Consider the following 11,569-nt stretch of genomic DNA (forward strand, 5'->3'; position numbering starts at 1 on the left):
CCTGTAAGTTTCGTTTTTCTCAAAGATTGAAAGCGCTTGATTATTTTAAAGTTTGATGGTGTCACGCAACAGACGGACCGAAAATACTTTCTACTATTTTTATGTTCAACAACGTAGCCGCTGAAATTTTAAACCTAGCTTCGTTTATTGCAAATATTTCACCTTGGTAGCTACACAATACGTACAGAAATAAAAGGACGAAAGAGCTACCTAACAAAAGTCACGCAGCAGGCCGTACAATCGTACAACTTAGGGCTGTCGAACGCACTCTATAATCTTTGATTTCTACTAGTCAGTATGTTTAGGTATCATGTTAAAATGTAGCATAGAGTAGACTCACCTTCAAAAACTTGCTCCGCTTTTCTATCGAAATTGTGCTATTTAGCGGTTCCAAGACGATAAAGAGTTCACCAGAACTTGTAACAGTGTTTGAGGTAGCGAGGTATACCTTAAACAAGAAAGCAAAGCCATGACGATCATATTTGCTTATGAAAGCAACATTCACTGCAAATCAGTCTGGACAAGCTGCGTAGTCACGCGAAGTGAATTACGTGTCCATTACCTGAAAATCCTGAAGTTATCGACGAAATCCAAATGTCGACGTCTCTCACTATGTAAGAAGTAGAAACTCGCGGTTTTCGAAATACTCTGCAACGAAATTTACAGGATCAATTTCAAGGACGCTATTGCGTTGAACTCAGTAGAAAGGTTGACAAAAGATAACATCGGCCTTAGGGAGGTGACGTCATCGGGTTATTCTTCGGAGCAGCCACGATCGGAGATCCGATTATACCGGAAATTGACCTGCATTCACTCGCTTTTAGTATTAATGGCGGACGACGTTGGTGAAATAAAGACTTCGAACGTTTGTTAGGATTCGTTATGGTAGAATACAAAGTTCTTCCTACTTTCGTTTCTCGGCGTCTGAACACTGATCTCAAGGATTTTACGCTCGATTTGTGGAAGAAACGTGGAACTATGAAAACAGTCAAGATTTGCTCAGGTAACATCGGCTACGGGAGGTTAACATCGACCTAAGGGAGGTACGTTTTATAGCACCACGTTTGTATCGTATGTGTTATACTGGCACAATCGTTCACATGGAAAGCTTATTTGCAAGCATTAAAACTTACAATCTTGCAGGGGCTTTTCTAATCGTTGACCTGAGTGTCATTTCATTTATTACCAACTCATAACATCCACCTACAGGAGGTTAACATCTACCTAAGGGAGGTAGAGTAGCCTACAGTGTACATTTTATAGTTTATGTTTTATAATAGTCAATTCATACGCATATAAGCTTTAATACACTCTAGCAGGGAAACTTGGGATCATAAGGAGCTTTTCTATCATTGCCTTGAATTTCATAATTTCCATTTTTACCAACTCATAACATCCACCTACAGGAGGTAAACATCTACCTAAGGGAGGTTATGGTATTATGCTAAGGAAGGATGGACTTGAAGAAAGCTCACCAATCTTAAGGGGCTTTTGCACTTCGTGCACATACCGTTTTAGAATAAATTTATTTATAAAGAATTATTATTATTATTATTATTATTATTATTATTACTATTATTATTATTATTATTATTATTATTACTATTACTATTACTATTATTATTATTATTATTATTATTATTATTATTATTATTATTATTATGCCAAAACCATGTCATGGACCAGAAGCCGAATTTCATTCGCACTGTTAAGATCTGCACTCGTGTGTCTTAGAGGTTCTAGGTCATTATGAAGAATTCAACGTGACATCAAGAACGGGGACATTGACATTGAAACCGCAGAAGGGGCCATTTGAAAGATGCGTATTTTGTTATGTTTTTTTCTTTTCTTTTTATCAAGTGGAACTCATTTTAAAATGCCGAATTTCATTTTTTTTCAAAAACTTCATGACATTTGTTTTTTTTTCTTTTTCTTTACAAAAACATTATGCTTGGAAGTAGTCTCAGTTTCTTTTTTTTTTCGCAATCGAATATTTAAAAAAATTATTAGTGACATTTTGCTTGAAAATATTATCCTTTTTTAATCGAATTGAATTGTAAATTGGTTTTAATAGCTCTTTTTTATATACTTTTAACTTGTAAATGGCAATTTGTGTGAAATATTTTAATAAAGATTATTATTATTATTATTATTATTATTATTATTATTATTATTATTATTATTATCATTATTATTTGAAAAGCCTTTTAATCTCACCAGAATGAGATTAATGAGAGTTTTCTCATTTTTTTATTTACACTCATAACATGTAATATAATATATTATTATCAATATTAGTTTGTAGCCAACACAGACCTACGCTGGGCCATTTATATTCATCTAATGAAACACTTTTACAGCCATAAAGTTCCTGTGAGAGGTGTTATGGGTTTAAATAGAAAAATTGCAGGTGCATTTAAATAGCATAATAGCTGTTATGATGATTAAAGGCAATTGTTTTCTTGTTGTTGTCATGTTTTCTTGGTTGACTCAATCAACCTGTAATTTCCACATTATATTTTGCTAGAAGTGACTGTTTATGACTGTTGAAATGATAGATCATTTTTAAAAATATAGCCCTAAATATATACGTCAGAATTTATTTTAATTTAATTTGTGATCTGACTTACAAGAGGTTTGACCGTTCGACTGCTTCATTTTTAATTTGCCATTACCCAAAAAATACAACATAAATACATTAAAGATGATACACAATATTCTTACTAAACTATTAACAAGATGAAATGTGTTAATGGCTAGGAAGCCTATATAGAAGCCTGAGGCTTATTAACTATAGGCTCCCTGGAACTATAGGATAAACCATAGAAGTTAATGGTACTGAATGAAAATTCCAATTAAATTTTTTTTATTAAAAGAAGTCAAAAAAAGAAAGAAAAAAAATAAAAAAGGTGTGTAGCTCAACAAAGAGTCAATTTAACTAAGAAAGAAGGAATTTTGCTAAACAAACTGATACTTTCACTGTTTTGAATTTCACGACTAAGCGAGTTGAAAAACGTAGGACCTTGAAACCAAATTGAGAACTTTCGAAAATTAGTTCGACAATAAGGTATATAGAAAAGGTTGGAATTTCTTGTATTATAAGAATGTATCTGGCTTGAAAGAGTAAACATATCACGAAAATCATTTGGAAGTAAGCTTCTTTTAAAAAGATACATAAATTTACCTATTTGGTATAAATATATGTCAAAGAATTTCAAAATCTCTTGCCCTTAAAAAAGAACACCAGTTATAGGAGCATCAAAAGAAACTTGAGATATTATTCTGATCATCTTCTTTTGCAGAACAGTAATCCGATTTAAATTAGACTGATATGTCGATCCCTACACAGAAACACAATAAATTAAGTAAGGGTAAACTAGACTATAGTACAAGGAGCGTAAGGAGGTTTTGGGAAGGCAAAAACTAGACTTATAAATAATACCTATTGATTTTGATATTTTTCTAGAAACACTAAGAATGTGAGGCTTCCATTACAAATGCTCATCGAGGATAACACCTAAAAATACTGTCTCTTTCACACGTTCAATTGCATTGTTGTCAATTTGAATAGATATATCAAGTGTTTTCCTCCTTTCGGGTGGTTTGTTTGATCGACACCATTGAGTTAATTTAAGCATTTCAGAATTCAAGATTCCAGGAAACAAGTTAAAATCTTTGTGAGAGAAAAATACGTTTGTATCATTTGCAAAAAGAATAAAATCCACGACCTTCGACACGTTACACAGATCATTTATATAGAGTAGAAAGAGTAGGGGACCTAGTATAGAACCCTGAGGCACCCTGCACTTAATTTCGCAACCCTTACCAAACCAACTGTATTTTATAACTGGTTTTAAAGTATTTAAAAACTATTTTAATGATTTGAACACTATTTTGAAGCCATTATTATGTATTTTAATGCTATTTTGCAAAAAATTTCAAATTTTGGTCATTATTTGAAAAGTATTTCAAATATAGTTAAACAGTATTTTATGATGCTGAGGGGCTTTTCCATCGAATTTAATATTTTTTTTAGCGATAAACAGGTTTAAAATGGGGTATTTGAAATATATTTTGAGACCTTAACTACTGCGATTACTTATTTCGTGTTATAAACAGTGTTTGAATAGAGTATTTGAAATCTATTTTGAGTCCACTACTACTGGAATTTCTTATTTTATGTACAAACAGTGTTTAAACAGGGTATTTCAAATATATTTTTAGAACACAACTACTGACCTTTTTTTTAAAATAGTTTTCAAATAGGCTACTTAAACACTGTTATAAAAATACCGTGGAAACGTTTTCGATTTAAAATGTAGTTTTGCCATGTAAAAAGTAAAAACGGTTTTTAAATAGAATATTTAAAAACTATTTAAAATTGAAATCCGTAAGGAGTTTTTAAAATAGCATAAAAACAGTCTATTTTAAACATATTTGGAATTGAATTCAGGTGAACACAGAAATTTTGATTTAATGATGCCATTAGGACGATTTTCAAACAGATTTAAAATGGACTATTTTTTTACTATTTTGAGACTGACCACATATTAACATCATCACCACTAGTTGAAGTCTGATTTTAAGATCTGATACAGTATTTGAGAGGTGTAGAAAAATACATTTATTTATCTATAGCCTGAAATATATTCGAAGAGTTTGCATCCTTTTTTGAATCCAATCTCCAGTGACTTAATTTCAATGACAGTGTGCAGGCGCAATATAAAAATATCCTCTGCTTGACACAAAATGTTGCTGATATTCTGTGTAACAAGGACTTTCAACCAACAAATCTAGTACACCTTTTTAAGGAACTTTAACCAAGGCTTTGGACTTGATTTTCAAATTTAAGTCTTTCAAGCACACAAACCCTGGATTTTGAATTCACCATCCACAAATAAAAAATCAAGCAAATCCTCTTAATAAATTATTGTGGGCTATTTGAAACCAACTACAATCTTTCAGTCATACAACCTTCAATCTATTGAAACTTCAAACTTTCTTTTCATTTAATTTGGCAATAATTATCATTCGTTATAAAATCCCATTGCTAACTTGCATATAAGTCAACTGTACGACACCATGTACGTCCAGTAGAAGGTTGTTCTTTATGAAACAGTTTTGACTTTTTCATGACACTCCTTATACAAATGTTGAATCAATGCTCTACAAAGGTATAAAAAAAGTTAGATCAGTGTTCAAATGGCTTCAGCACAATCCAGGACTTTTGATTTGACACCAATTCAACAAGCACACGACTTTATCAATGTTGTAGATAATTAATGTTACCAATCTGTTCAAAAACACTGGACATTTGTAATACAAACAATTATAATACAGTTTAACAAATTTGTACTATGAATGTTGGGCAAAAATCAAAACCATTTAAATGGGCCTTTATATACATGTACCAATCCCCTGGATTATAAAAAAAGAATTCATTCCTAAGAGACACATTTTCACCGACTAGTATCTGAAATTTAACATACATTTATACATTGTAGCTTCGATGTGTCAGCTCTGAGCCAATCAGTGCATGCACTTGATATATCCAGGGGTTACGTCCATGTTCTGTATACATTAGTCTTTCTCAAACGAATTGGGAAGATGACACACATAGGTGCTGGTAGCATCAGTCTCAATCCACATACATTTCTGCTTTATAGAGGAAATAGGTACAACAATAATGTTGTCTGCAATAGTAACCCGTCTGATGTGCCTGATTACTTGCATCCCCTGGTAAAATGGAAGCTGGGATGGATGCTTTGCCATTTTCTTAACTAAAGCAATGTAGTGAAATGGCAAGCTACAGGAGCACTTACCATTTTGACATGACATCCTGGTACACTTTGCTTCGTATTTTACAAATTTTACAATTGAACCATTACAGTGGCTCTTCCCACGTATTTCAATAATGGCAGTGAAATTGTTCCTTGCAGTTGTTCTTTTATACAATTCACTCTGGAACTCCACACCATTTATAACAGCTCGACTGAATAGCCACATTTTGGAAACTGCCCCAACAACTTCTCGCTCCTCCACAGTCAATGTAGTTGAAGCTTGCCAGACACGCTCCAGTGATCCCACAACAAAGGTGCCTTCTGTTATCTGTTCCCCTACAGTCCTTGTACAAAATAAAAGAGCAAAGGCATATATAAACAATAAATGTAGGCAGCCTAGAGTTGTACAAGGAGTGTTGTGCAGTTTGATGTGTGTTCACTGTTGCACTTGATACAAAAATAAAAATTTCTGTAAAATTTCCCACGTTTATTTATATGTACAGGTGTATGTCATAGCATGATAAAAACAGTTGTGGAATCACTCACTTCACTTATGATTCATCACCCTGTTTTGGTGGTCTAGTAGTTACATGTAGTGTCTGAGTTTCAAGCAGAAGGTTGTTGGTTAAAGTCTGGGTCCGCATTGTGTTAGGAAACCTAACACAATGCTGGGGGGGGGGGGGGAACCCTTCAGTGGACTAGCATCTCATGCAGGGTGAAGTAATAATACTTCCAGTTGCTTCATGGTGTGCATGTAGCTCCAGCAGTATGATCAGAGTACAACTTTACCTTATTATATGTACCTAGATGAATTTGTATCAAAGTACATGTACATACAATGACTTGCTGTCAGCTACATGTGCATTTGCTTTAATGGACTTACCTGCAGTGATAGGACTTTGACAAGAGAGTATTGTAAAACGCCTTGGCATCTGAGCCTTCAGGCAACGACTCTGCCAGTTGTGGAAGATGCTGTTGCACACATATTGATTTGACAATCTGCAGAGGGGTTGAATTGTAAAGAAGTCACAATTTAGAATTATTTAATTTCATTAGGCATTGTATAATCTATTTTGTGTATGGCATAGAAAGCATTCATTTACTTCAACATCCCATCCCTTTTAACGATTACAATGATCTTCGACATTCTTATTCAAAGGACAACAAATGAACCATTAGGTAATGCAGATTATTCAAATACTAATTCTTTCAAACTGTTGTTCAAAATGAATGGCCAATGTACAGTACACGTTTTAGCTAGCCAAAAGCACATGTAGCCCCCCCCCCCCCCCCTCCCCAATATCATAATAGATTTGCTTTTAACTACTGCTTTTAACTGTACATGGAAGGCACACTACATCTGTTTTACCCCAAATATGTTTGCATTCTCCAATGTTTGGTCTTTTCTGCATTATTTCCTATTGCAAAAGTTTCCCTGGCACTTTTACCAGCACAATAAAGCCAATCATGTGCAGATAAATATCCTTTTATTTTGCCACCATACCTGTCCTTGGATATTTTGACTTCCATGAAAGTATCCTGTCAAATCGCCATTGTAATCCTCGAAAGGAAAACATGAATTTGACCATAGAGGTCCTAAGTTTTCCACAGTTTCTTTCAGATGAAGGACCTGGTGAATGTTGAATGTCTGGAATCTTTCACCTGTTGTTGTTACAAAAAAAAAAAACATGGCATCACAGTGGTGTAAAATACAAGACACTCTACCAAAAATGCCCTGTTAAATTTCGGATAGGATTTGAAGTCTTGTTTTTTATACTACGGTGTAGAGATAACTCCTGTTATTATGTACTCTCTGTCTAAGGGATACCAATCCATGGTAAGAAGGTTTCCATTACATGTAATGGGACTTGACTGTTGATTCAAATACATTTACAGCCAAATATGGTAGATTTTTTTTCATTATCTGGTACAATGTAAAAGTGCATGTCAATAAAATCAGACAGAAATATAACCAACTGAACATCAACATTGCAGTGTTGGAAATTAGCACTTTCCCACCCGTCCATGCGAGTATGAATCCTGTTGGATGAGTACACATCCCTTATCAAGGCAAGTGCATTATTTAAGTCAATCGCATAGATGGCCAGTGCTCTCAAAATTTAGTTTCCAACCCTGCATTGTTACAAAAATTAATTCAAACCAATATCAAGGAATTGATAAATATGCTGGAGATTACATGTACATCACCAATGAACAACAAAAACAGTTAACCCAAGAAGTGATTATACTCACCATAAAGATATGGTGCTTGTGCACAATAAAGCTTCAGAAAGACACCAGCCTCCTGCAGGTCAGTTTGAGAAATGCTGTCTTTCAAAAGGCGGTAAACTCCTCCAACAAGGAAGGCAAGATGCGAAAGGAACTGTTCATCCACTCTTTCAAACAGCAGCGGAAGTGAATAGTAGAGGAGAAATGCTCTCTTCTCATTAGCTGAAAATAACAATGTCATCAAACCTGTTACCCTACTGCACATGGTCTTGGTTGCCCAGGACACCCAAAAAAATTTTATACATGTATGACTGCACAGTACATACTGTATGTGCAACATACCTTACATTTCTGTCTACATTTTTAATTGCTTGCTGATTTTAAATTAATTATTTTCATTATAGTATCAAAATAGTTCATTACAAAATTAATTTAGTCACATATGATTTAATTTAGTTACCATAATCAGGACCACACAAGCGTACTCATTCACATGTACTTTAATCCCATTTGTTTATACAATGAAGGATATTATGTCATATGTCTGTCTGCCAGTCTGTGTGAGTGTGTGTGTACATGCATGTACATCGTATGTGGGAGGTATGATAATGACTATTTATTTGCAAAACTTAGATATGCAATGATGTTAACAAGCACAGGGGAACTTTTCCTTACGGAAACCTCGCTATTACTGAGGTTCAACTGCACTGTGCCTTTGTTTTAAGTTACTAATTTAGAAGTGACTCAAAATGGGTTTTATCAAGATGCTCACTTTAATAATATATAAACTGAATAGTCATTCAGAGAAAATTAAATTTTTCTAAAACCCAAAGCTTTTTACATGTACATGTACTTACCCTTCCATTGTTTCCAGTCTGATATACTCCTGGGTCGACGAGTTATTTCGGAAATAGGCTTTAAAGAAAGCAAGGCGCTGTCAATCTCATGCAATCTGTTCCCCAAGTACTGGTTACTAGACTTGTCTTCAAACCAAGCCTTCAAGTGTTGATCAACTGCACCTTCACAGATGCAATGCATATAATCAACAGCAGTGCCAGCAACTACATCATGTAGTGGTAACGAAAATGCCCAAGACAAGCCAAGGACTCCTTCTACTGGATCCTTGAAAATAACAACATAATAAAAAAATAATGTATAGTAATGTTATTACATGAAACTGGCTGTTCAAAGCTGTACATGAATCTGTAACAAGTTTTTAGCTGGCTCCCAATGTTTATCTTCCCAAATTAAATATGTACAGGTTAAAAAGATTGTTATCCAAAATGGTGATTAAAACTTAAAATCAACATGCTGTACATTGTGGTAGGGCATGTACAGCAAGTTAGAACCCAAACCACAATTTCTTGAATTGATAGACAAGGCATGGTGTGTCATGCTATATACTCCCAGTCAAGTCTACAGATGTTTTGGTTGTGCATTTAGTGAAACTTTCTACAGCAACATATCAATGCATAACATGTATATTTTTTAATTTGCTGCCACCTTTTTGGAGAAGGTTGTTTTATGATGTCACGATATTGCTTATAATACAATGTACATGGAACATCCATTTTTTGTTTGTGTTATACATGCACAGTATCACACTTAACAGTGATATGTTGGAGAAGTATCAAGTTTAAAAAATTCAATGGACAACATTGCTTTGTTATTAAATGGTAATAAGAGAAATGTCAGATGCCATTCAAATTTTGATACAATCTTGTATTGCTCTTTGCTGCCTGAACACATGGTACACTGAAAGGGACATGTTTACCATAAGGCTGTATCAAAGGATATGCTTTCTTTGTATGTTTTGAATATTTAAATGCATGAAACAGAAGGCTACAGTGTATCAATACACGATTGTCACATAATTCACAGTTCGAATACTCACAGAAACCTTTCCCTTCTTTGAAATTTGGGACATGGCAACAAGAGCCTGTTGCTTGACCACTTCATGTGTTCTGAGTTTTGCATGTCCTGTAGTTTGTGCATATTCTTTATTGAAGGGGTAGATGTGACATTGCCGTCTAGCATTTTTCTTTCCAGGACCAAGGTCCAGTTGTTCCCCAGGTTCTGTACAAGTATTGCACCCATTGTATCCATTGTACTGTTTTAAGTTTAGCCAAGCAGATCTTGCAGGTGAGTCCATGCTTGTGTCAAGGAGGATACCTTTAATTGTCCTGTCGACAACTCCACCAATTGTAATACCTGTATAAAGATGAAAATAACAACTAAACAAATCAGGGACAAACCTACTAATTATAACATACTTCATACAATGTACTTGCATGTACATAAAATCTTCAAGGCCCTGTACCATAAATGTGTTTACAAAGGCTATCATGTTATAATCCTCAGTACATGTACACATGTATGTAGAGAGACATTTGGAAACTAATTATAAAGCAGCTTAAATGTCATTGTGTATGGTACATTTTTTCCATAAAAATACATGTGCATGTACATTCAGGGTTCAAAATTTAATTCTGAGTCTTGTTGTCCCGAATAATATTTTGGTTGTCCAACTTCTTGCTGTGGTTCAAGATAAGAAACCAAAAGTACAAGTATACATTCATGTGTGGTTGAAAAAGGTGAGCTTCATTTTTGTTAAAAAAATGAACATCAACTGTATTCAAAAGAGTGAGTAGCCTACAATGTATCTTTTGTTAAATATAGCCACTGCAGGGTTGGAAATTAGTGCTTACCCACTCACCAATGCATGTATGGATCTCTTAGGGCAAGTTCTACAATGTAATCGTGGATTGATCACTTGCTCGCCTGATTTGGAGAGTGCAATTTTTATCTTCAGTATGAGTTAATAATTTGCCACTGTCCTTTACGTTACATGCAATCATAACCCTCACCCAATCAGATGGGGAAACAACAGTGGCCATTTTGATCAACCCATGTGTGAATTGCATATATGGGATATAGAAGACAAGAAAATATAGGTCTAATGCCATGGCAGATAAGGTTGCCCATAGTGGCAACCACTCAGCATACTTTTGATTGCCTGGGACGACCAGACAACCATTAATAGGCCATTTTAATTACAACTACCAGAATCCTTCAGTTTGTTGTTTTCTCAGGCTAATCATGGCTTTTGTTATTTTAGTCCCACTGGGATTACACAATTTAAATAAAGGAAAAATGAAATGAATTCTGGTAGTTCACTGTTGTAGTAAAATGATGCAATAATTCAAATGGCCTATTTTGATCCAACATTCAGAACTTGTTTATGATCAATGAAATCCTATACCAGTATGCATTCAGGTTAACACCTCACCTTCTGTGTACAAATTTCTTATGCTTTGACAAAATGGCTTCATAAATGTAGAAAAATGTGGTTTTCCTTTGCCAAACCATACTCCAGCAAACAGCCTATTCGACCTGCTAAATCTGAAAAGACAATTATAACCAGTGCCTTTGGTTAGAAGACTGAAGAGGATTTACATGTACATGTAGTCAAGCCAATATTTGGGGCATGGCTCCTGAAACGGCAGCATCAGTATTGACCTCTATGACAGTGTACTAACAGTCATGTGGAAGGGACTGAT

At 34.6% G+C, this 11,569-nt stretch overlaps 3 protein-coding genes across 4 annotated transcripts in view; 1 reads left to right on the forward strand and 2 right to left on the reverse strand.

The window, feature by feature from the left end:
• Positions 1–11,569, forward strand: part of LOC146450707 (uncharacterized) — a 162,139-nt gene that overhangs the window by 131,690 nt on the left and 18,880 nt on the right. The gene's annotated exons all lie outside the window — the stretch shown is intronic.
• Positions 1–11,569, reverse strand: part of LOC146450712 (uncharacterized) — a 47,554-nt gene that overhangs the window by 30,317 nt on the left and 5,668 nt on the right. The gene's annotated exons all lie outside the window — the stretch shown is intronic.
• LOC146450713 (uncharacterized) overlaps positions 5,309–11,569 on the reverse strand; it is a 9,818-nt gene continuing 3,557 nt past the window's right edge. For both annotated transcript variants that reach the window (XM_085100073.1, XM_085100072.1), the window contains 7 exons: positions 11,299–11,411; positions 9,904–10,220; positions 8,867–9,131; positions 8,034–8,231; positions 7,285–7,442; positions 6,664–6,779; positions 5,309–6,124 (listed from right to left, as the gene is read on the reverse strand). In XM_085100073.1, the coding sequence (XP_084956199.1) occupies positions 5,581–6,124; positions 6,664–6,779; positions 7,285–7,442; positions 8,034–8,231; positions 8,867–9,131; positions 9,904–10,220; positions 11,299–11,411 (1,711 nt within the window). In that variant the 3' untranslated portion in view covers positions 5,309–5,580. The remainder of the gene's footprint in view (positions 6,125–6,663; positions 6,780–7,284; positions 7,443–8,033; positions 8,232–8,866; positions 9,132–9,903; positions 10,221–11,298; positions 11,412–11,569) is intronic.

The sequence above is a fragment of the Pavona decussata genome, unplaced genomic scaffold (genome assembly GCF_977016875.1).
Source record: "Pavona decussata unplaced genomic scaffold, jaPavDecu1.1 SCAFFOLD_431, whole genome shotgun sequence".
Taxonomy (NCBI): domain Eukaryota; kingdom Metazoa; phylum Cnidaria; class Anthozoa; order Scleractinia; family Agariciidae; genus Pavona; species Pavona decussata.